Source organism: Bufo bufo, chromosome 6 (genome assembly GCF_905171765.1).
Source record: "Bufo bufo chromosome 6, aBufBuf1.1, whole genome shotgun sequence".
Lineage (NCBI taxonomy): Eukaryota > Metazoa > Chordata > Amphibia > Anura > Bufonidae > Bufo > Bufo bufo.
In genome coordinates, this window is record NC_053394.1 from 157,326,671 (window position 1) to 157,352,900 (window position 26,230).

At 46.7% G+C, this 26,230-nt stretch overlaps 1 protein-coding gene across 5 annotated transcripts in view; it reads right to left on the reverse strand.

Moving 5' to 3' along the window:
- LOC121005375 (oocyte zinc finger protein XlCOF6-like) overlaps positions 1-26,230 on the reverse strand; it is a 916,661-nt gene that overhangs the window by 310,695 nt on the left and 579,736 nt on the right. The window contains exon 8 of one of the 5 annotated variants that reach the window (XM_040438073.1): positions 24,343-26,090. The exons of the other annotated variants lie outside the window; for them this stretch is intronic. Within the exon in view, the coding sequence (XP_040294007.1) occupies positions 25,537-26,090 (554 nt within the window). The 3' untranslated portion in view covers positions 24,343-25,536. Of the gene's footprint in view, positions 1-24,342; positions 26,091-26,230 lie in introns of those variants that run through there. 5 annotated transcript variants of the gene reach the window in all.

The window sequence follows — 26,230 nt, forward strand, 5'->3', positions numbered from 1 at the left end:
ACCGTTAAGCAGGGATAGAAGGGAAAAGTTTGAAAAAAAAAAAAAGCACATTTATTCTAAACTTTTTTGTTTCAGCTTTCAGACCCCAGACCCCCCCTGCCACTTGCCCCCCCCCCGCATCTTGCCCCCCCGCCACTGTTAGCGCATCGCCCGCCCCACCGCTGATCAGCAAGTTTGAACTTTTTTTTTTGCCTGGACTTTTTAGTATGCGAACACCCGTGCCCCCACACACACGCACTTAGAATAAAGGTTTACACACACGCACACACACATACCCATGGCCCGCCGGATGTTCTCGGTGGAGGAGGCATACGCCCAGATTGCCTCCGACTCCGAGAGCCCCAGTGAGGATGAGGATGACCCCACGTTCCTTTTGTCATCCGCATCCTCCTCATCATCATCTGATGACGATGAGCCCCCAAGGCGACGGAGCCAGGGGCCCCACATGCTAGGGATCCTGTGGCCCACCCTAGTACGAGCCGCCCTGGGGTTCGTACTGGTTTCCCGGCCCACCAAATAAGCTCACCGGAGCCCCCTGCCGATGAACTTAGCTGGTGTCCCCCAGTGGACTTTGAGCCCGAGATTCCGGATTTTGTTGGCAATCCAGGAATCCAGATTCCCACAGTGGGGTTTACTGAAATTGACTTTTTTCATTTTTTTTTCAGTAACCCACTGGTGAATCTGATGGTGGAGGAGACGAATCTGTACGCCCAACAGTTCGTCGCTCAAAACCCGGGATCATTTTTGGCTATACCCGGTGGCTGGACGCCGGTCAGTGCAGCCGAGATGAGAACATTTTGGGGCCTCGTGCTGCATATGGGTCTAGTGCAAAAACCCAGTGTCAGGCAATACTGGAGTGGGGACATCCTCTACCAGACCCCACTCTACAGTACGGCCATGACACGCTCTCGGTTTGAGGCCATCCAGAAATGTCTGCATTATTCCGATAATGCAGCATGTCCCCCCCGAGGTGATCCTGCCTATGACCGGCTGTATAAGATACGGCCGGTCATCGATCACTTTGGGGCCTAATTTCAGCAGGCCTACGTACCTGGAAGGGAGGTCGCGGTTGATGAGTCTCTCGTTGCGTTCAAGGGGAGACTCAGTTTCCGCCAATACATTCCCACAAAGCGGGTGAGGTATGGCGTGAAGCTATACAAAATTTGTGAGAGTACCTCAGGGTACACTTACAAATTTCGTGTGTACGAGGGGCGAGATTCCCGGATTCAACCCCCAGAATGTCCCCCCACTCTGGGTGTTACCGGGAAACTCGTGTGGGACCTTATGTACCCACTGCTGGATAAGGGTTACCACTTGTACGTGGACAACTTTTATACCAGCATTCCCTTGTTCAGGTCCCTTGCCGCCAGATCCACGTTCGCTTGTGCGAGCATGCGGAAAAATCAACGCGGCCTCCCTGCCCACCCCCTCCAGGTACCTATCCCCGGGGGTGAGACCCGTGCCCTTACCAGTGGAAGCCTGTTGCTGGTCAGGTATAAGGACAAGAGGGATGTCCTTATGCTGTCCACAATCCACGGTAACAGCACCACCCCCATCTCTGTGCGAGGTACCGCGGCAACGGTCCTCAAGCCCGATTGTAACGTCGACTACAATCGGGATATGGGAGGAGTTGATCTCTCTGATCAAGTCCTCAAGCCATATAACGCCATGCGGTCTACTTGGTACAGGTTGCCATGTACAACTCTTTTGTACTATCCCGAAGCGCTGGCAGCACAGGGACATTCCTCCAATTCTATGAGGCAGTCCTCAAAGACCTGATCTTTTCGGACCGGAAAGAGCAGGCCGAAGTACCTCGGGAATTGGAGGCGCCCGGATCGTCCCTGGCCAACATTTTCCAGGTGTGGTCCCCCATACTGGAAAGAAGGGACGAACCCAAAAAAGATGCAGAGTGTGTCACAAGAGGGGGATTCGGAAGGACACCACTACTCAGTGTGACATGTGCCCCGATCATCCGGGCCTCTGCGTTATCGATTGCTTCAGGGAGTATCACACTTCCATGGAGTACTAAATTTTTATAATCTCCAACAGTCCCCTAGAGCAGTGGTCCCCAACCTTTTTTGCACCAAGGACCGGTTTCATGCAAGCCAATTTTCCCAGGGACCGGTTGGGGGGGGGGAGGGGGGGGGGCGGAGTTCTGGGGCGGGGCTTAGGGGGTGGGCGGGACCGACTGATTCACGCGCATAACAAAACACAAATGTGCATATTAAAATATATAACACTATATAATGACTATATAAACTGACTATGGTCTCTGCTGCACTGGTCTCTGCTGCACTGTACCGTATTTTTCGCCCTATAAGATGCACCTAGGTTTTAGAGGAGAACAATAAGAAAAAAATATTTTTCATTACACCTCAGGTCAGACCAGCAATCAGACCCCCAATGTTAATCAGACCTCAGATTAGACCCCCAATGGCTCAGATCAACCACCAAACCTTTAGCCATCTATCAGCCCCCAATGTCAGCCATACACCCCCCCAATGTCAGCCATAAACCCCCCCAATGTCAGCCATAAACCCCCCCCCCAATGTCAGCCATAAGCCCCCCATTAGCCCCTCATGTCAGCCATAAGCCCCCATTAGCCCTTCATGTCAGCCATAAGCCCCCCATTAGCCCTTCATGTCAGCCATAAGCCCCCCATTAGCCCCTCATGTCAGCCATAAGCCCCCATTAGCCCTTCATGTCAGCCATAAGCCCCCCATTAGCCCCTCATGTCAGCCATAAGCCCCCCATTAGCCCCTCATGTCAGCCATAAGCCCCCATTAGCCCTTCATGTCAGCCATAAGCCCCCCATTAGCCCTTCATGTCAGCCATAAGCCACCCATTAGCCCTTCATGTCAGCCATTAGCCCCTCATGTCAGCCATAAGCCCCCATTAGCCCCTCATGTCAGCCATAAGCCCCCATTAGCTCCTCATGTCAGCCATAAGCCCCCATTAGCCCCTCATGTCAGCCATAAGCCCCCATTAGCCCTTCATGTCAGCCATAAGCCCCCCATTAGCCCTTCATGTCAGCCATAAGCCCCCCATTAGCCCCTCATGTCAGCCATAAGCCCCCATTAGCCCTTCATGTCAGCCATAAGCCCCCCATTAGCCCCTCATGTCAGCCATAAGCCCCCATTAGCCCTTAATGTCAGCCATAAGCCCCCCATTAGCCCTTCATGTCAGCCATAAGCCCCCATTAGCCCTTCATGTCAGCCATAAGCCCCCCATTAGCCCCACATGTCAGCCATAAGCCCCACCATTAGCTCCTCATGTCAGCCAGCCCATAAGCCCCCCATGTCAGCCAGCCCATAAGCCCCCATGTCAGCCAGCCCATAAGCCCCCCATGTCAGCCAGACCATAAGCCCCCCATGTCAGCCAGCCCATAAGCCCCCCATGTCAGCCAGCCCATAAGCCCCCATGTCAGCCAGCCCATAAGCCCCCCATGTCAGCCAGCCCATAAGCCCCCCATGTCAGCCAGCCCATAAGCCCCCCATGTCAGCCAGCCCATAAGCCCCCCATGTCAGCCAACCCATAAGCCCCCCATGTCAGCCAGCTCATAAGCCCCCCATGTCAGCCAGCCCATAAGCCCCCCATGTCAGCCATCAGTGCAAATCAAATGAAAAAAAAACAAAAAAACACTTACCTCTCCTGCTCCTGGTCACCATCGCGATCCTCTTCATTCTGCTGTCGGCTGGCTGTGTATAGCGGCGCACAGCGTGAGGTCACAGAGAGACCTCCCGCTGTGCGCAGCCCTGCACAGCCGATAGCCGAGCCGAGGACCAGGAAGCGGTGAGTACAGATCCTTCACCGCTCCCTGGTCCTTCTGTACTAATGAAGCGCTTCCATAATGGAAGCGCTTCATTAGTACAGAGTTAAAGACGGCCCTGATCGCCGCGGCCCGGCTAACAATCTTCCACGGCCCGATCCTGGGCCGCGGCCCGGCGGTTGGGGACCGCTGCCCTAGAGAACATAAAAAACTATGTCTCTCAGACTTTGGAGACACAGAAACAATTTTTTTTCCCCAAAAAAATATTAGTTTTAGTGCAGGCATCCTCAAACTGCGGCCCTCTAGATGTTGTAACACTATAACTCCCAGCATGCCCAGACAAACCTACAGCCATCAGCAGGGCATGGTGGGAATTGTAGTTTTACAACATCTGGAGGGCCGCAGTTTTAGGATGCTTGCTTATTGTTTCCAAAGTCTGAGAGCCATACATATTGGGCATCGCCGCGTCCGTAAAAATCTTCTCTATAAAAGTAACATGTAACCCAACCCCCCCCCCCCCCCCCCCCGGATGAACAGCGTTAAGAAAAAAAAGTGTAAAAAAAATGCCATTTTTGGACACCTAACATCACAAAAAAGTGTGCACCATATGACATTTTGTTCGCTCGCTATTACACTTTTTTGTGATGTTAGGTGTCCAAAAATTGCATTTTTTTTTACACTTTTTTTCTTTTTTTTTTTTAACGCTGTTCATCCGGGGAGGTTGGGTTACATGTTACTTTTATAGAGAAGATTTTTACGGACGCGGCGATGCCCAATATGTATGGCTCTCAGACTTTGGAAACAATAAGCAGGCATCCTAAAACTGCGGCCCTCCAGATGTTGTAAAACTACAATTCCCACCATGCCCTGCTGATGGCTGTAGGTTGTCTGGGCATGCTGGGAGTTATAGTTTTACAACATCTGGAGGGCCGCAGTTTGAGGATGCCTGCAAAACTAATATTTATTAGTGCTAATATTTATTAGTGGCAATAAAACCGCCATCTCATCCCGCAAAAAATGAGCCCCTACATTAGATAGTCGCCCAACTAAAAAAAAAAAAATTTGCTCCCAGGCTATGGAGATACTAAAATAATTTTTTTGGGTTCCTAAAATGATAATGTAGTGTAAAATCTAAATAACTTCTAAAATGTAGACATATTAGGTATCGCCGCGTTCGTAAGAATCTGCCCTATAAAAATAACATTTGACCAAACCCCTCGGATGAACAGCGTTAAAAATATAAAATAAAAACAGTGCCAAAACACCAATTTTTGGGCAAAATTTCCATTTGAATCCTTTTTTTCCGGTAATAAAGCAAGGGTTAACAGCCAAACAAAACTCAATATTTATGGCCCTGATTCTGTAGTTTGCAGAAACACCCCATATGTGGTCGTAAATGGCTATATAGCCTCACGGCAGGGCATAGAACGAAGGGAACTCCATATGGTTTCTGGAAGGCAGATTTTGATGGACAGTTTTTTTTTTACACCATGTCCCATTAGAAGCCCCCCCCTGATGTAGCCTAGACTAGAAACTCCCAAAAAGTGACCCCCATCTAAGAAACTACACCCCTCAAGGTATTCAAAGTTACTTTACAAACTTTGTTACCCCTTTAGGTGTTCCACAAAACTAAATAGCGAATGTAGAAACAATTTTAGAATTTAAATTTTTTGTTACCTCACCTCAAAAAAGTGTAATATAGAGCAACCAAAAATCATATTTACCCCTTAAATAGTCCGAAAACAACAACCACCTTATCCCGTAGTTTCCTAGATGGGGTCACTTTTATGGAGTTTCTACTCTAGGGGTGCATCAGGGGGCTTGAAAGGGTACATGGTGTAAATAAACCAGTCCAGCAAAATCTGCCTTCCAAAAACCATATGGCGTTCCCCTTCTTCTATGTCCTGTCGTTTAGCCAAATAGTAGTTTACGACCACATTTGGGGTGTTTCTGCAAACTACAGAATCAGGGCAACCCATTTTGAGTTTTGTTTGGCTGTTAACCCATTTTTTTCAGTAATAAAGTAAGGATTAAAATGGAAAATTTTCCAAAAAATAGAAATTTCTAAATTGTTTCTCTATCTGCCATTAACTCTTGTGAAACACCTAAAGGGTTAACAAAGTTTGTAAACCCAGTTTTTAATACCTTGAGGGGTGTACTTTCTTAGATGGAGTAAAGTTTTTGAAATTTCTATTCTAGGGGTGCAACGGGGGGCTTCAAATGGGACATGGTATAAACAAAACCAGTCCTGCAAAATCTGCCTTGCAAAACCCATATGGTGTTCCCCTCCTTCTATGTCCTCCCGTTTGGACAAACAGTAGTTTACGACCACATATGGGGTGTTTCTGCAAACTACAGAATCAGGGCAACCCATTTTGAGTTTTGTTTGGCTGTTAACCATTACTTTATTGCTGGAAAAAATGGGTTAAAATGGAAAATTTTCCAAAAAATAGAAATTTCTAAATTGTTTCTCCATCTGCCATTAACTCTTGTGGAACACCTAAGGCTACTTTCACACTTGCGTTCGGAGCGGATCCGTCTGATGTTTCATCAGACGGATCCGCTCCGATAATGCAGACGTTCGCATCCGTTCAGAACGGATGCGTCTGCATTAAAACTTAGAAAATTTTCTAAGTGTGAAAGTTGTCTGAGCGGATCCGTTCAGACTTTACATTGAAAGTCAATGGGGAACGGATCCGCTTGAAGATTGAGCCATATAGTGTCATCTTCAAGCGGATTCGTCCCCATTGACTTACATTGTAAGTGTGGACGGATCCGCTCGCCTCCGCACGGCCAGGCGGACACCCGAACGCTGCAAGCAGCGTTCAGGTGTCCGCTCACTGAGCGGAGCGGAGGCTGAACGCTGGCAGGCGGATGCATTCTCAGTGGATCCGCCTCCACTGAGAATGCATTAGGGCCAGACGGATGCGTTCGGGGCCGCTCGTGAGCCCCTTCAAACGGTGCGCACGAGCGGACACCCGAACGCTAGTGTGAAAGTAGCCTAAAGGGTTAACAAAGTTTGTAAACCCAGTTTTGAATACCATGAGGGGTGTACTTTCTTAGATGGAGTCACTTTTTTGGAATTTCTATTCTAGGGGTGCAAGGAGGGGCTTGAAATGGGACATGGTATAAACAAAACCAGTCCTGCAAAATCTGCCTTGCAAAACCCATATGGTGTTCCCCTCCTTCTATGTCCTCCCGTTTGGACAAACAGTAGTTTACGACCACATATGGGGTGTTTATGCAAACTACAGAATCAGGGCAACCCATTTTGAGTTTTGTTTGGCAGTTAACCCTTGTTTTTTTCCAGGAAAAAATTTATTATATTGGAAAATTTTCCATAAAATCTAAATCCTTAAAATTTATGTCCATTTGCCATGAAGTCTTGTGGAAGACCTAAAGGGTTAACAAAGTTTGTAAAAACAGTTTTGAATACCTTGAGGGGTGTAGTTTCTAGAATGGGGTCATTTTTGGGTGGTTTCTATTATGTAAGTCTCACAAAGTGACTTCAAACCTGAACTGGTCCATAAAAAGTGGGATTTTGAAGATTTCTGAAAAATTTCAAAATTTACTTCTAAACTTCTAAGCCTTGTAACATCCCCAAAAAATTAAATATCATTCCCAAAATGCTACAAACATGAAGTAGACATATGGGGAATGTAAAGTCATCACAATTTTTGGGGGTATTACTATGTATTACAGAAGTAGAGAAACTGAAACTTTGAAATTTGCAAATTTTTCAGAATTTTTGGTAAATATGGTATTTTTTTATGCAAAAAAATTAACTTTTTTGACCCAATTTTAGCAGTGTCATGAAGTACAATATGTGACGAAAAAATAATCTCAGAACGGCCTGGGTAAGTCAAAGCGTTTTAAAGTTATCAGCACTTAAAAAGTGACACTGGTCAGATTTGCAAAAAATGGCCTGGTCCTTAAAGGGATTCTGTCCCCTCGTATAACACAAATTCAGATTTTAAACCAGTCATGCTCCACAGCTTACCTTGAATCGGCTGTGCTGTTTTTTATTGTAATCCGTCTAGCAGTTTTGCAAAAAAACTACTTTTATAAAACCCTGAAGGTGCCCAGAGGGGCGTTATGTTCCCCTTTGTGTGCCCAGTAACGCCCCTCTTACAGTGCCCAAAACACCTTCCTCTAGAATCCCTAACCGCCCACAGCGTCTCATCCCTCTCCTCCCCCTCCCTGACGGCCGAACGAAGTCTCGCACAGATGCAGTACCCACTGAGGGCTGCGCCAGTGCGATTTGCTGGAGACTGAGGGCAGGAGCTTCATCGTCGTCACTGGGCATGCGCCGAGCCCAGTGACGTCCAATGCTCGCGCGAGACTTCGCTCGGCCGTCAGGGAGGGGGAGGAGAGGGATGAGACGCTGTGGGCGGTTAGGGATTCTGGAGGAAGGCGTTTTGGGCACTGTAAGAGGGGCGTTACTGGGCACACAAAGGGGAACATAACGCCCCTCTGGGCACCTTCAGGGTTTTAGAAAAGTCGTTTTTCTGCAAAACTGCTAGACGGATTACAATAAAAAACAGCACAGCCGATTCAAGGTAAGCTGTGGAGCATGACTGGTTTAAAATCTGAATTTGTGTTATACGAGGTGACAGAATCCCTTTAAGGTGAAATAGGGCTGTGTCCTTAAGGGGTTAAGAGTCTCAACACAGCAATCCAAAGTGCAAAGCTCCCTGGGAAATAGTAATATGCAAAATAACTGTTATGAGTCTTCAACACAGAGAAAGACAGATATCCTTCAAAGGAAGGAAAACCAAGCAAAGGGGTGTCCCCATTACAGAGATCACCAGATCCACCATATTAAGTGGCCCCTATGTCAAGATCCCGCTCTTTTACAAGCTTTAAGGATGTGACGGGGAAAACCTAAGCCAGTTATCCATCCGGCTTAGGTCTTCCCCGTCACATCCTTAAAGCTTGTAAAAGAGCGGGATCTTGACATAGGGGCCACTTAATATGGTGGATCTGGTGATCTCTGTAATGGAGACACCCCTTTGATTGGTTTTCCTTCCTTTGAAGGATATCTGGCTTTCTCTGTGTTGAAGGCCCATAACTGGGGCTCCACAGTTATTTTGCATATTACAGAAGTGAATGAAGCATTTTGGGAGTTGTGTTTTCTGAACAGCTGGAATGCTGGAGGTTGCAGATCCCTGCATTAAAACGTATAACAAATACACAGACCGCTCAGCTGCCATACGCACACTACACAAAAGAGCCTCGCTATGTGATATATGTGCAATGTACAAGCAGTTCTGAAGGCAGCATATCTATGTATAAGTTACAGACATGTAATGTGCTGACAGCAAAACATATGTGCAACTGCGCAGGGATCCAGTAGGCTCACTGACACTTCTTACTACTGTCTGAATAAATGAATTCCATTGATCTAAATTAATTGATTTTTAGACACAGGCGGTAATCTATGATGGCTGTTGGAAAGCAAGGGCCCATATACTGTTCTTGCACAGGGGCCCTAGCGGCCCTTTCCTGTCTGTGTTCTCCCGTTATGCCTGTGTTTCAGGCTCAGGTAGCAGAGCAATGTATGTGTAGTGTGTGCAGGTAGCAGCGCTGTGGGTGCAAGAAGGTTGCCTCTAGCTGCTCTGATTTATGGGGACACTCTTCCTGGGACAGATTGTAGCTGATATTATTTTATGTGAGCACTCTCTCGCTGTCATTGTTTTATGGGGCATTCTGGCTTTGCACCAATGATGCAGAAGTATACGGATAGTTGCACACACAACTATGCAGTGCGGAAAGAAAAAATACAGCTATGTTGACAGACACAAGTATCAGTTAGGTTTAGTTTGACAGGCGAGTGGGAAATGTGTGGCCTATGACAGTTTATTGGAACCCTTTAGAAAGTGAGGTTCTCATTTCCATTAGTACTTACCTGCCTGAGCTGTGGTACCACCAGTCAAGAATTTCTGTGTCTACATGGTTGGGACTGCATAGAATGACACGGTGAGTCATAAATGGTGCCTGGGCTGCAGGTTCTACATCCCTGATGTCTACACAGGTTGTCACCAGGGGTCAAGTCCTGGGAAAAAAAGTGTGGGAACTCACCCAAGATCCAGTGCCTCCGCGTGAAGTCACGGCACGCGGCGTACACAAAGGGCAGGGAAGGTCAGTGCCTCTCCAGCAGCCCCCAGCGCCTCTCCATCAGCCCCCAGTAGCCTCATAGCAGCTCCCAGTGCCTCTCCAGCAGCCCCTAGTGCATCAGCCCCCAGCTAGTAGCCTCATAGCAGCCCCCAGTGCCTCTCCATCAGCCCCCAGTGCCTCTCCACCAGCCCTCCCTCGTCACTCTCTTTCTCCCCCCCTCGTCACTCTCTTTCTCCCCCCCTCGTCACTCTCTTTCTCCCCCCTCCCCCCCTTGTCACTCTCTTTCTCCCCCCTCCCCCCCTTGTCACTCTCTTTCTCCCCCCTCCCCCCCTTGTCACTCTCTTTCTCCCCCCTCCCCCCCTTGTCACTCTCTTTCTCCCCCCTCCCCCCCCTTGTCACTCTCTTTCTCCCCCCTCCCCCCCTTGTCACTCTCTTTCTCCCCCCTCCCCCCCTTGTCACTCTCTTTCTCCCCCCTCCCCCCCTTGTCACTCTTTCTCCCCCCTCCCCCCCTTGTCACTCTTTCTCCCTCCTCCCTTGTCACTCTCTTTCTCCCCCCTCCCTTGTCACTCTCTCTTTCTCCCCCCTCCCTCCCTCCCTTGTCACTCTCTCTTTCTCCCCCATCCCTCTCTCTTTCTCCCCACCCACCTCTGGTGTAGCGTGGCCGAGCTCTGTCCGGTCCGTGGTACAGGAGCATTTGTTTTCTGTACCCGGCCGGACTGAAAGGAAGTGCACACTAAGTGAGCACTTCCTGTCAGTCCGGCCGGGTACAGGAAACAAAAGCTCCTGTACCACGGACCGGACAGAGCTCGGCCACGCTACACTTGAGGCGCTTCCCTCCTGTCAGTCCCTCTCTTCATGCTGCGCCAGAGCGGGGCGCCGACAGTGTTGAGGGGCACAATGCGCTGCCCTGCTGAAAGGGAACGGCGTTCCTGCTAAGAAAAAAGTGCAGGAACGCCGTTCCCACGCGTTCCCGCAGGACTCGAGCCCTGGTTGTCACACACTGCTCCTAAGTGCCCAGATGTAAAACCCTGGCAGGGGTGGACTGAGAACTTAATGTAGCCCTGGAAAAAATACATAAAAGTGGCCCTATGTTGAAGGCGGGTCCAAATTGACAGAAGGTAGAATAACAGAACTAGGCGGGGCCATCAATACTGTAGAGCAAATGCCCCCAGCAGAACCCCAAAAGGGGTTGGTCAGCACTTCCCAATGCGCAGGTGCACGCTGCTATGACTGGAAACATAACACAACATATAATGCAACAGCTCTCTGTGAACCAAATAAAGTACAAAAACATATTATAATGCTTATGCTATTCTAATAAAGTAGAGATGCTTGGCAAATACATTTTGTACAAAATTTTTAGCCCGTCCACAGTACAGGCCAAATACTGCCTCTGCAAAACCAAATATCACAATGCAGCACCAAAAACTGTATTATGCGTCACCCAGGTGGTAAATTAAGGTGTCAAGGGGCAATATACAATACTCTTAGAAAAAATGAGAATTTTTGATTTGAAGGAAAATATATCTTATATACCACTGGCCAGGGCAGAGAACAGCCCCAGAATAGGGAACCTACATGCAATTGCAGTGCAACAATGAAATAAATAGCACACAAAACATAGCTGTGTATTACTGTGAAAGCCAGATCATGAGAAAATAGCTGGTGCAGTCTAGAAAAACATACAAAGTCAACTCAAGGATATAGATGAAGGAAGAGCATCAGCTGACAAAGGCGTACTAATCAATTTCCAAAGGGGATGTCCAGGAGATGTGAAGCCTAATGGGACTCAACCAGGATCCATAATAGGGAAGCGTAATCTAGTTATAGCTGGCAAAGCAAAGTAACATATAATTGTGTCCAATGGAAGCTTGGTAGTAGTACCACAGAGATGCAGTAAAAGGAGGAAAGGCAAGCTCCATGTTTCAAACATGCTAGCTGGCAGACCATAAAGAGTATATCTTGCCTCATCATTCTCACTTGTTCGGTCAAAATATAAATTTCTATCCCCAACAGTTTACATGTGGATGGATGAATACCAGGTAGCTAAACAAGAACCAAGACAAAGCTAAAGTTCTCTTGGTCAGAAAACAGTCGCTAACAGTAAAATGGAAACCAACATATCCAACATCCCTGGGTGACATAACACTTCCAAGCTCAGACCACTTATCCAATTTGGGTGTAGTTTTTGATGGTGGAACTCTCATTAACAAGTTATGTGCTATTGTTAAATCTTAGCACTTCCACCTGAAGAACATCAAAAAAATTATACCTCATTCCACCAGAGATCTATCTACACTGGTACAGAGCTTCATATCCTCATGTCCAGACTACTATAATGCCCTATATGTACACTTTGTAGGCAACACACCACCTTCAGTTAGTTCAAAATGCTGCACCTAGGTTAATCACCAACAACAGTCCTTCGCTTACTATACTGGCTGACCATAAATTGTAGAACAACTTATAAAATTTGCTTGCCAACCTTTAAAGCTATAAACAACTTAGACCCCAGCTACTTTACAGAACCACTGAGGCCACAGGCTCCTTGCCGTCCTCTCAGATCAGCAGGCATGAATAAACTGTCCATACCCAGGAGTCACCAAGAAGCATTTGTCTTTGGTCATTGAGTCTCTGAAAATTATCTGGTTCAGACAGATATCATCCTTGTACAATGTAAAAAAGGCATAACAAATTGATCAGTCTCCTCCTGGACTGCACGTTAGGCCCCTTATGAGTAAAGTACGTACCAAATGGTTGTTGACTGCCATATTGAGGGGTGTGGAGAGAGCAGTGATAAGTCCCAGAGGATCCATTCCAAAATTGCAAGTGAAGTGCTGTAAAAACTCATCTAAGGGCTCATGCACATGACTGTATCCCTTTTGCAGTCCACAAAAAACGGATCCGGGCCGAGTGCTGTCTTATCCTTGTTCGCAAAATGGAGAAGAATAGGACATGTGCTATCTTTTTTGCGGGACTGCGAAATGGACATGCGGATGCATACAGCACTCCATGTGCTGACCGCATCTTTTGCAGCCCCATTAAAATGAATGGATCTGCATCCGATCCTCAAAAAGTGAAGGTCAGATACGGACCAAATACGGTCGTGTGCACAGGTTCGGACTGGCCCATGGGGGAGGCGGGGAATACCTCGGTAGGCCCCCAGTCTCCTGCGCCCGGAGATAAGACGGAAGAGTAATTATTTATTTGGTTTCTCAGGAGAGATAATTATTGTAGCCACTAGGTGATGCAGCCTCCTACTGGTGTAAATTGTACAGGAGGCCCCGCAGTATCTTCTAAACCTCCGGGGCTGCTGGCAGTGAAGGAGGAGAGAACATGTCTGGCCATCCTCCTGCCCTCCCTGCTGTCAGAAAACTGGCTGCTGGAGAGAAAGACTCCTCTGCGGTGCTGGGCTGATTTCTCAGATGTGTGACAGTAGTGAGCTGTAGGAGACTGTAAGGGGGGAAATAGGGGATTTGTTTATAGTAGACTCAGATCTGTGTATGTGTGCTGCTCTCTGCAGAAGTCAGAGTGGCATTGGGGGGACTCTGCCCTAGGTCCCCCCAATGCCTCTGCTTTAGGTGCACCCCCATAAATGCCCAAGCTCCAGATGCCCCCACTCTAAATGCACTGCTAATATTGCCTCTTCTCCAGTTACCCCTGCTCCAGGATCCCCACTATTAGCCTGGCTCAGGTGACCCTAATGCCTCTGTTTCAGTTATGACCCTCCGTTTGTGCCCTTTGCTCCTCTAGAACCTTTGCTTGGGCTTTGTCAAAGGTTACGACCTACAAAGGGGGTTGGACTTATGACTGAAAAATTCTGCACAGTGCGTCACATTGTCCAGTATTGACACGTATGGTTTACATGACGGTAGTGATATTCTGTATTTACAGGCATCATTGCTGCCATGTAAAGAGATACTGGTGGTGGAGTGGTGGAGGATTTAAAGGGGTTGTCTAGGTTTTTAAGTTATCCTTTCCACAGCATAGGGCATAACTATATGATTTGTGGGGTCCGATTCTGTGACCCCCACTGATCCCAGGAATGGGTCCTGTTCCCCCTTTTTGAATGTGTGGCAGGCCACACATACGCCCTGCTGCTCCATTTATTCTCTTTGGAACCACTGGAAATAGCCAGCGCTGTACTCTGCCATCTCCAGCGACCCCCTAGAGAATGGATGGAAAGGCAGGGCATATGCTCGATCTGCCAATCAAAAAGGGGGATCAGTGGGGGCTCCAGTGTTCAAACCCCCACGGATCACTTAGTTATCCCTGATCCTGTGGATACAGGATAACTAGAAAAGTGGACACAGGCCCTTTAACAGGCGAGCATTTACTATTTTAGTTGGACACATATTTTGGGCCAAATTTTTAATTTCATAAAATTTTATTTTTTACACCCAAAGAAAACCTTTAGGCCTCTTTCACAAGGAAAAATCGGCATGTTTGGTACCCAAACCCGAACTTCTTCACAGAAGTTCGGGATTGGGTTAGGTGTTATGTAGATTAACATGGTTATAAGGAAAAATATTAGCATTCTTAATACAGAATGCATAGTACAGTAGGGCTGGAGGGGTTAAAAAAAATAATAATAATAAAAAATGTTTTAACTCACCTTAATCCACTTGTTCGCGCAGCCCGGCTACTCTTCTGTCTTCATCTTTGCTGCGCAGTAGGAAAAGGACCTTTGATGACGTCACTGCGCTCATCACATGATACCTTGGGGTGTCTTCTTTCCAAAATGGGGTCATTTGTGGGGTGTTTGTACTGCCCTGGCATTTGAGGGTCTCCGCAATCATTACATGTATGGCCAGCATTAGGAGTTTCTGCTATTCTCCTTAGGCCTCATGCACACGACCGTTGTTTGGGTCCGCATCCGAGCCGCCGTTTTGGCGGCTCGGATGCGGACCCATTCATTTCAATGGGGCCGCAAAAGATGCGGACAGCACTCCGTGTGCTGTCCGCATCCGTGGCTCCTTTCCGCGGCCCCGCTAAAAAAATATAACATGTCCTATTCTTGTCCGCGCTTTGCGGACAAGAATAGGCATTTATATTGCCGGCGCCTGTTCCGTTGCGCAAATTGCGGAAGTCAACACGGGCGCCTTCCGTTTTTTGCGGACCGCAAAAAACTGCACGGTCGTGTGCATGAGACCTTATATTGAGCATACGGGTAATGAGATTTTTTTTTTTCGTTCAGCCTCTGGGCTGAAAGAAAAAATGAACGGCACAGATTTCTTCATTCGCATCGATCAATGTGGATGAAAAAATCTCTGCCAAAAAATGTGCAAAAAAAAAAAAAGCTGCGATCGCTAATAAAGATCCAAAAAGCTCAAAAGTGATCTTTATAGTGCAGCAGCGATTTTACGGTGTTTTTGCAGTGATAAGAAAAAAAACATTTCTGTCACTGCGGTGGGGCGGACTGAACGCAAGTGTGCTCACAAGATCAGGCGAACACTGCGTTTTTTGTAGAGCCTAAGGTGACCCTAATGTACTGATATATATCTGATTGCGATCAGTCTTGATCACTTACAGATACTATATAGTACTAGTGCTGATTAGCGACAGCGTTGACGCTAATCAGCGACTAATCAGTGACTGCGGTGCGGTGGGCTGGGCGCTAACTGGCGGTGATAAGGGACCCTTAGGCCCCATTCACATGTCCGCAATTCTGTTCCGCATTTTGCGGAACGGAATTGCGGACCCATTAATTTCTATGGGGACAGACTTTGTCCCGCTCGGATCCGGAATCGTGGATCTGCACTTCCGTTCCGCAAAAATATAGAACATGTTCTATACTTGTCCGCAATTGTGGACAAGAAAAGGCATTTTCTATATAGTTCTGGCAAAATGCGGAAAGCACATTGCCAGTGTCCGTGTTTTGCGGATCCGCAAAACACATACGGACGTCTGAATGGAGCCTTACAGGGGGGTGATCAATGACAGGGGGGTGATCAGGGAGTCTATATGGGGTGATCAGGGGTTAATAAGTGACAGGGGGGGGGGGAGTGTAGTGTGGTGCTTGGTGCAACTTACAGAGCTGCCTGTGTCCTCTGGTGGTCGATCCAAGCAAAAGGGACCACCAGAGGACCAGGTAGCAGATATATCAGACGCTGTTAACAAAACAGCGCCTAATATACCTTTCTGATGTTAAAAAAAATCGCATCTACAGCCTGCTAGCGTATGATCGCTGCTGGAAGGCTGTAGTTCAACTTGTTTACTTTGCGATCCTGTGAACGCGCGCTCCTGTGAGATGACGCCAATAGGCGTCGCTGAGCCTGCGAGTGCCGCCGCACTGACACCTATCGGCCTTACGTGTGCGGCAAGTGGTTAAGACCCTTGTGTACATAGATTGGCGGTAATGTAATTGAATGTCTCAGGACTCCTTTTTTCATGATCAGTGGGTGTTCCAGCAGTCAGATCCCAGCAATCTGATATTTATCACCTATCTGTCACGGCTGAGGATGGGGGAAATCCTCAGCCGTGTGCAGCCAGGTGATGTTATGGCCTACTCGGCCAGGAGAACAGGATAGGGAGCAGGTCACCTCCTAACAGCGTCCCTACCCTGACCCTAACTCCTAACTGCATGGGCCGACCTTAAAGGTAGGAGGACCCATGCGCAGGAACCTCGGATCCCTAACTCACCCTCCGTCCGGTCCCTGCGCTAGGAGTCAGGGTAAGACGACCTACTCCTCCTAGACACGGAGGAGCAGGAGTCTCAACGGCCAAGCTGTTGGGAAAAAGGGGAAACATAAACAGACTAATGGAAATGGCAGGTGAACTAAGTAGCTCAACCAACCTGCCACAGCCTTGCTGACTGGATCCCTGACACAGAGAATCCAGAACCATTAGCTGCACAAACCAACATAGAGAAATCCCAACAGACCATCACCCAGACATGACACATACAGGTAAGCATAAACTTAATAAGACATAAAACCTGAACTTAAACCTATGACCACAGTGGTGGCTCTCACAGAGGAATGGAAAGCACAGGAGGCTGCCTCAGCTAGCAAGACTGAAGCAACCTACTGAGCCCTGCTAGAGAGAGGGTATATATAGGCCAAAGTGGCCACACCCAAGGGTTGGACACACCCAGTGACATCACACACACACTGGGAAGGAAGTTAACCCTTCCAATGCCACAGAAGGGAAAACACACATACATAAAGGGAAAGTGTACACAATAACATACCACACGGTGCACACAACACACACACCTAACAAAAGGTTGCTAGGTGTGACCGCATGCCAGGGCAGCAAGCTACCTAGCGACGCTCAGGCTGCTCTGCTGCTAAAAACAACACTGGTTGCCCGCGGCAACCACAAGTGAGGCCACAGACAAGCGGCCCTCACCCGTGGTTGAAGACCCATGCAAAACCGCCGGCAACTGCATGCGGTAAGAAGTCACGGACATGGGCCTGGCCGTGACACTATCCTGTAGATAGGTAATAGGTCATAATGGTAGGACAAACCTTTTAAAGAGGACCATTCACTAGAATAGAAAATCTAAACTAAGTATACAGACATGGAGAGCGGCGCCCGGGGATCTCACTGCACTTACTATTATCCCTGGGCGCCGCTCCTTTCTCCCGTTATGCCCTCCGGTATCTTCGGTCACTAAGTTATAGTAGGCGGAGATTTCGGTCACTAAGTTATGGTAGGCGGAGTCAGCCCTTGTTCTGCTGTAGCGCTGGCCAATCGCAGCGCAGAGCTCACAGCCTGGGAGGTTCTTTTCTCCCAGGCTGTGAGCTCTGCGCTGCGATTGGCCAGCGCTACAGCAGAACAAGGGCAGACTCCGCCTACCATAACTTAGTGACTGAAATCTCTGCCTACCATAACTTAGTGACCGAAGATACTGGAGGGCATAGCGGGAGAAAGGAGCGGCGCCCAGGGATAATAGTAAGTGCAATGAGATCCCCGGGTGCCGCTCTCCATGTCTGTATACTTAGTTTAGATTTTCTATTCTAGTGAAAGGTCCTCTTTAAATATACTGTAGATTATGTGCAATTTGAGGAGGTTACGATTTGGTAAATTTCATGCCAGACATTTATGCTTAAAGGGGTCAAAGGGTTTGTCTCACTTCAATAAATGGCATTTATCATGCAGTTAATACAAGGCACTTACTAATGTATTGTGATTCTCCATATTGCCTCCTTCCCATCACATTATACACAGCATGTATCCGTGGTTATTATCACCGTATAATACAGCAGCGTGCTTACACACTATAGGGAAAGGCTGGAAGTGAAATCACAAAAATATCGTGGCAAATATGGGGGAGCTGCTCAAACCCCAAACACTGTAGCGTGTTTTTCACGATATTTTTGTGATTTTGTTTTATATGTAGTGTATGTGCCTTCACTTGGCATTTAAGCACTTTTTTGCACCTGGTAACCTCCATCACATGGTCTGATATGGGTGTGGCTTACAGTCTTGCTTTGTTCACATTGCACTAGTTGTCCTGCTAGGCGGTTGTGTGGAAGCCTGGCTGCGAGCTGGATTTCATCACCTTCAGACCTTGTTCACACCATAGGTAGCGTAGTGGTAGGACCCCTTGCCATGCTGAGTGACCGTGACGTGGTGCATGATGGGCTCCGATATCTTCCTGACAGGAATATATTGGCAAAAGTCTCAGCTTTTAATATCTACTTGTATGACTAGCCAGTATAGTCAGTGGCATATCCGTTTGGTGCATTTTTGTCTGTGATTTAAAAGGCTGGAAGTGCTCATAGGCCAACACCTTTACCTATAGTGTGCAAGCGCGGACACCACTGCTGGATTGCAGAGTGGTCAAAACCATCATACGAGCAGTGTACAGGGTGGGCCATTTATATGGATACACATTAATAAAATGGGAATGGTTGCTGATATACACTTCCTGTTTGTGGCACATTAGTATATGTGAGGGGGGAAACCTTTCAAGATGGGTGGTGACCATGGCAGCCATTCTGAAGTTGGACATTTTGAATCCAACTTTTGTTTTTTCAATAGGAAGAAGGTCATGTGACACATCAAACTTATTGGGAATTTCACACGAAAAACAATGTTGTGCTTGGTTTTAACGTAACTTTATTCTTTCATGAGTTATTTACAAGTTTCTCTTTGTTTACAGCCATTGACATGTCGCCGAGGTTAACACGTGAGTAGCGGATAGAAATTGTGTTGATGTCTGGTGAACGCAGTAACCGGGTCATTGAAGCAGATTTCAATGCAAGACACCCTACGAGACTACCCATCTCCCATGCTACAGTTAGCAAACTGCTTGCTAAGTTTCGTGAAACTGGTTCAGTGTTGGATTTGCCAAAATGTGGACGCATGAAATCTGTCTCTAATGAAGAAACATCAGTGGCTGTCCTAGCTTCATTCAGCAAGAGCCCACAGCGTAGCACTCGCCGCATGTCACTGGAGAGTGGCATTAGTCGAACATCCCTTCGGTGGATATTAGCTACTCACAAATGGCACCCTTACAAACTCCAGATACTGCAGCATCTCAACGAGGATGACCCAGATCGGCGCACTGAATTTGCAGAATGGGCAAAACAAAAATTGGAACAGGAGCCTTAGTTTACGCAGAAGATTTTGTTCAGTGATGAGGCAAACTTTTATGTGAATGGTGAAGTTAAACAAAACCACCGCTATTGGTCTGACACTAACCCACATTGGATAGATCCCTCCAAGACTGTTGGAACAAAAAAATTGATGGTATGGTGTGGTATATGGGGTACAAAGATAGTGGGGCCATTCTTCATCAATGGAAACCTCAAGGCCACTGGATATGCGAAATTGCTACATGATGATGTGTTTCCCTCTTTATGCACTGAAGCTGGCACGTTTCCTGAGTTTTTCCAGCAAGATGGTGCACCACCACATTATGGGTGTCAGGTCCGAGCATTCCTAGATGAACAGTTTCCTGGAAAGTGGATTGGTCGTCGTGGGCCAGTTGAATGGCCCCCAAGGTCTCCCGATCTGACCCCCTTAGACTTTTATCTTTGGGGTCATCTGAAGGCAATTGTCTATGCTGTGAAGATACGAGATGTGCAGCACCTGAAACTACGGATACTGGAAGCCAGTGCTATCATTTCTCCTGCGGTGTTGCTATCAGTGAGTGAAGAGTGGGAGAAGAGGGTTGCATTGACAATCCAACACAATGGGCAGCACATTGAACACATTTTGGTCAGAAACTTGTAAATAACTCATGAAAGAATAAAGTTACGTTAAAATCAAGCACACCATTGTTTTTCTTGTGAAATTCCCAATAAATATGATGTGTCACGTGACCCTCTTCCTATTGAAAAAAACAAAAGTTGGATTCAAAATTGCCGCCATGGTCACCACCCATTTTGAAAAGTTTCCCCCCTCACATATACTAATGTGCCACAAGGAGGAAGTTAATATCACCAACCATTCCCATTTTATTAAGGTGTATCCATATAAATGGCCCACCCTGTATAATGTAATGGCAAACAGTCAATATGGACAATCACAATACATTAGTAAGTACCTTGTATTAACTTTCTCTACATGATAAATGCCAATTGCTGAATTGAGACAACCCCTTTAAGTGTGCTACATTTAATAAGGCTAGGCATAAATGTCTTGATGTTTGCATTGCGTGTTTCCTATGTGTGATTGTCCAGTATGTGACATATGCATCAGTGGCATGTGAGCCATGTATAAGTTTCTTGTGTGCCACATGTGTCCAATGAGTAATTGGTGTGCGCTGCATGTGTCTTGTTTCTGGCTGACTTAACGATTTTTCCCATGACAGAAACCCTTCATGTAGCTGACATTATCAACGTGCTAATGTCAGCAGTACATAACAGTATGTTTGTTAACTCCCTGCCGCCGTTCTATTAAAAAAGACTTTTATAATATGCTAATGAAGCCTCTAGGTGCTATGAAGGCGCTGCTGCAGCACCTAGAGGCTCGGTCTACTTGCCTTTTGGCACGCTCATTTCCACTTGATTGACGTCCTTCTCCGCATTGTCCTCATAATCCCGCGCCTGCGCCAGCTTCCTCACTGCGCCTGCACCGATTACATCATAGGCCTGCAGGCGCGGGATTATGAGAACGATGCAGAGAAGAAGGACGTCAGTCAAGTGGACCTGGGCGTGCCAAAAGTACTCTCCTTTAATCCAAATGCTCCACTTTGATAGGCAGTATATGGTTTCAAATTATTAGCTAAGCACAGGGTGGAAATACCTTTAAAGGTAGTTTTTTTTACCGATGAACTGTACTCAGGATGGGTAATCAGTGTCTGATCGGTGGATGTCAGATGCCCGGGAGCCCCACAAATCAGCTGTTAGAAAAGGCATTGGTGCTCACAGTAGCGCCTTGGCCTTCTCCAGCATTTCCTAGGCCAGTGATGACACGTTCATCGATCACATGGCCTAGGAACAGCTCAGTCCTATTGAAGTGAATGGTGCTGAGCTGCGATACCAAGCACAGCCACTATACAATGTAAGGCGGTGCCTTCTCAAACAGCTGATTGGCGGGGTTCTGGGTGTCGGCCCCCACCGATATGGATAGGACCCCCACCATAGGATAGGTAATCAGTAAAAAACTTTGGAAAACACCTTTAGTCATTACTAGCATTACCGTACTTTTCAAATACTAGAGAGCGCTTCCATTACGGAAGCACTCATTAGTACTGGAGGGCTGGGAAGTGGTGAATGTGGCGCTCTCAAGGCTCTGTAATCACCTCTTTCCGGTCCTCTGCTGTCGGCAGTGCTGTGACTGCGCACAGCGTGACGCTCTGTAACCTCACGCTGTGCACGTCGGGTCACAGCTCAGCCGATGGCAGGAAGAAGAGAGAGAGCAGGATCCTGCAGCATCCACAGCAGGAGATGCAAGTTTATAAATTTTTTGCTCTGAGGCTGGGGTCTGATCTGAGGTTTAGAGATCTCATCTGAGGTCTGAATGTGGGGGTCTTATTTATATTGGTGCTCTGAGGTCTGATTGTGGGTCATTCACATTGCGGTCTGATTGTGGGTCTGATCTGAGGTCTTAATAACATTGGGGGTCTGATTGGTGTACGAACCTCTACATTATTAAACCAGATCGCAACAGAGCTACACATCTAAACACTAGATGGCAAAAGCCTCAGATAGTAAGCGAAGTACTTAAATAGTAAGGCACTGGAGAGATTCCTGTAATTAATGGCCTACCTACCACTTTTTAAAAGGCATCTGTCAGCAGATTTATACCCATGAAACTAGCTGACCTGTGTCATGTGCGCTTGGCAGCTGAAGGCATCTGTGTTGGTCCCATGTTCATATGTGTCCGCATTACTGAGAAAAATTATGTTTAAATATATGCAAATTAGCCTCTGAGCAATGGGGGCGTTACCGTTACACCTAGAGGCTCTGCTCTCTCTGCAATAGCCACTTCCTCTGCACTTTGACAGGGCCAGGCAGTGATAACATCATAATGTCTGGCCCCGTCAATGTAAGTGCAGAGGGCGTAGCAGTTGCAGAGAGCAGAGCCTCTAAGTGTAATGGCAACAGCAGCGTTGCAATTAGAGGCTCATTTGCATATATTTAAACATCATTTTTCTCAGCAATGTGGGCACATATGAACACGGGACCAACACAGATGCCTTCAGCTGCCAAGCTCACATGCAACAGGTCAGCCAGTTTCATAGGTACAAATCTGCTGACAGATGCCCTTTAAGGTCAAATGCCAGCCAAAATGGGTCATAATTTTTTCGATATAGTACACAGCCAGAATTCTGTCAAACAATTTTGATATGTGAGCAAGAGTAGCACTTACTCCACCCAACTCTTGCACAGAATGACCTAATAGTCACCAAATCAATGCCTGGCCGGCAACTTTTAATCAATATTTTCGCAGAAAGACTAAAAAAAAAAAAACTAATACTTTTCATTCATCCATTTATTATAAAAATAAATCTTCGTGAAACACAATAATTAATCAGCTAAAACACTGGATTAAATACCCTCTCATAGAAAGACAGCGAGCCTCTGCTTTGTTGACCAGTAAAAGGAACTTGGGTTAGGTAAATTGTATCCAAATTGAATAAGGGGTCTGCTCATGTACCCGAGTGTCACATGTGGGTGCCGTCTGTCAGCACCCATTAAAAAGTCAACAGGTTTATGCATATAGGCATTTTTTCACGCTGTGCATAAAAAATAAAAATAATAAAAATGCAGCACGTTCTATCTTTTGCATTTTTAACACAAGAAGGACCCACGTAAATTAATTGGTATATTTGAGAGACGCAACCGCCGGGCATAAAATGTGTTTTACATGCAGGACTTGCCCATTCAAGTCAATCGGTCAATGAGAAAAAAAACTGAACCACACTGAAGGACTTCCATTTTTCACTTGCTTGCTGGGAGATGCCCCAAGTTTTTTTTTTCACACACACATGAAGAACATATTAAAACTGATAACTTAAAAGATTTGCAGAAAAACACTGAAGCAAAAGTGAGGGGGGAAAAACTGCAGATTTGGTAAAACCTGTAATTTATACATTTCTAACTTAAAGAGGACCTTTCATTACAATAAAAATCTAAACTAATCATACAGACATAGAGAGCGGCGCCCAGGGATCTCCCTGCACTTACTATTATCCCTGGGCGCCGCTTCGTTCTCCCGGTATAGGCTCCGGTATCTTCAGATTTTCGGCTCAACTGGGAGGAGTCTGCCCTTGTTCTCCTGGGCGTCTCATTCTCTCAGGCTATGAGCTGAGCACTGCGATTGGCCTGCGCTACAGCATGGGAGAAGGAGACGCCCAGGAGAACAAGGGCAGACTCCTCCATGTTGAGCCGAAAATCTGAAGATACCGGAGCCTATACCGGGAGAACGGAGTGGCGCCCAGGGATAATAGTAAGTGCAGGAAGATCCCTGGGCGCCGCTATCCATGTCTGTATGCTTAGTTTACATTTTTTATCATAATGAAAGGTCCTGTTTAAGACCACCTTGATCGTTCTATGGATCCTCCCCACGTACCCTCGAGCAGCTGTGGGATGCACTGCAGTCAGCATGGCTCCAGATACCTATGAGAACCTACCAGGACCTCACTGAGTCACTCCCAGCCCATCAGAAGTCCTGCAGAAGTGGTAGCTGCAAGTACAGTGAAGGAGTTTAAGCATGCATGGGATAGGCATAAGGCCATCCTTCATACAAGATAAAGCCAGGGGCTATTCATAGTATTCAGTATATTGGGCAGCCTAGATGGGCCAAATGGTTCTTATCTGCCGACACATTCTATGTTTCTAAGAATACCCCAGCGAACAGGTCCTCAGTACATGGGGGAGTTTTTGTCAGTCACTGATAACACCTCACTGTGTACTGAGAGCTGTGGTCTTAAGTTAGAAATTACACCAGCTAATATCCAGAGTAACTGCCAGGTGTAGCCTGGACAGCAGCTAGATGGGCTGGGAGTGACTCAGTGAGGTCCTGGTAGGTTCTCACAAGTATCTGGAGCCATGCTGACTGCAGTGCATCCCACAGCTGCTCGAGGGAACGTGGGGAGGATCCATAGAGCGAACACGACGATCAAGGTGGTCCCACAGATGCTCAATTGGGTTAAAATTTTGGAAATTAGGGGGCCAGGATAGTACTTGGAAGTTTTGGTCATGCTCTTCCAGCCAATGTCGGACATTTCTAGCCATGTGACATACCGCATTGTCTTCCTGGAAGATCCCGTCTGCCCCAGGGAAGACAATACGCATGTATAGATGCACATGATCTGCAAAGATGGATTCATACCCAAATCAGTTAAGCGTGCCTTCCACATGGATGAGTGGTCCAGAGAATGCCACAAAAACATTCCACAGATCATAACGCTGCCACCATCAACTTGTGTTCTTCCAACAATGGTTGCAGGGTGTTTGTTTCTCACCTGGCACGCCAATGTCCATCCGTTCAATGAAGCAGAAAACATGACTCACCAGAGAAGAAAGCAACCATCTGCCAATTTGCAGTGGTTCAAATCTGATACTGCAGAGAAAATGTAAGCCTTTTCTGCTAATGCAATTTTACAGCGACCATCCATCTGCTTCAGAGCCCTATACACAATAGGGTTGACAGAACTGTTGTTTTAAACACACATCTGGTAGTCCCCTGGCTCATTCTAGCATTGAGCTGCTCCACTGTAGCGTGTCGGTCCGCCCTTATGCACCTTTGTAGTGCACATTCACCTCTTCCATGAATGATACGTGGTGCTCCGAAGCTTCCACGTAGCCTATTTAGAGTGATGCCATTTGTCCACTAACAATACATTTTCATCACAGCAGCACAAGAACAGTTCACAAACTTCACAGTTTAAGAAATACTGCCACCCTTGGCCTGAAAGCCAATAAAATGTCCCTTTTACCCAACAAATTATTTGTGTGCAGACAGCCTATCACACACCTTATATACCCACTAAACCAGATCATGACACGTGGCTTTCTTCATAAGCTATGCACTACTAACGTCAAAAGTAGTAAGTGGCCATAGTAATGTGACTCAACCGTCTATCTCAATCTGCTTAGCTTCTCCTGCTCTATAACTTGCTGCTTGCCGATTACACTGAATTTTGTGGTGACAGGTCCTCTTTGATATCACTTGTATGCATGAGCCCTAAATGTCTGAATAACTTACGCTGTAAAAGATCTGATTGCAGCTTCTAGAAATAGTTATCATACAAATGGCTTCTTCCCTGTGTGAGTTTTCTCATGTCTAATGAGATAAGATTTCTGGGTAAAACATTTTCCACACTCCAAACATAAAAATGGCTTATCCCCTCTATGAATTCGTTGATGTTCTACAAGGGCTGACTTCTGGGTAAAACATCTCCCACATTCCAAACACGAAAACGGCTTTTCCCCCGTGTGAATTCTCTGATGTTGAACAAGATTCGACTTCTTGGCAAAACATTTCCCACAATCTGAACAGGGATATGGTTTCTCCCCTAAGTGTCCTCTTTTATGTTTAAAAAGAAACGATTTCCGAGTGAAACATTTTCCACATTCTGTGCATGCAAACGGTCTTTCCCCTGTGTGGCTTCTTTGGTGGTCAATAAGACCTGATTTATGGGTAAAGCATTTCCCGCATTCTGAACACGAAAATGGCTTCTCCCCTGTGTGAATTTTCTGGTGTTCGATAAGTCCTGACTTTTGGGTAAAACATTTTCTGCATGCTGAACACGAATATGGCTTTTCCCCTGTGTGAATTCTGTGATGTTTAACCAGATCTGATTTGTTTGTAAAACTTCGCCCGCATTCAGAACATAAAAACGGCTTCTCTCCTGTGTGAATTCTCCAATGTTTTACGAGATTTGACTTCTTAGTAAAACATTTCCCACACTGTGAGCATGGGAATGGCTTCTCTCCA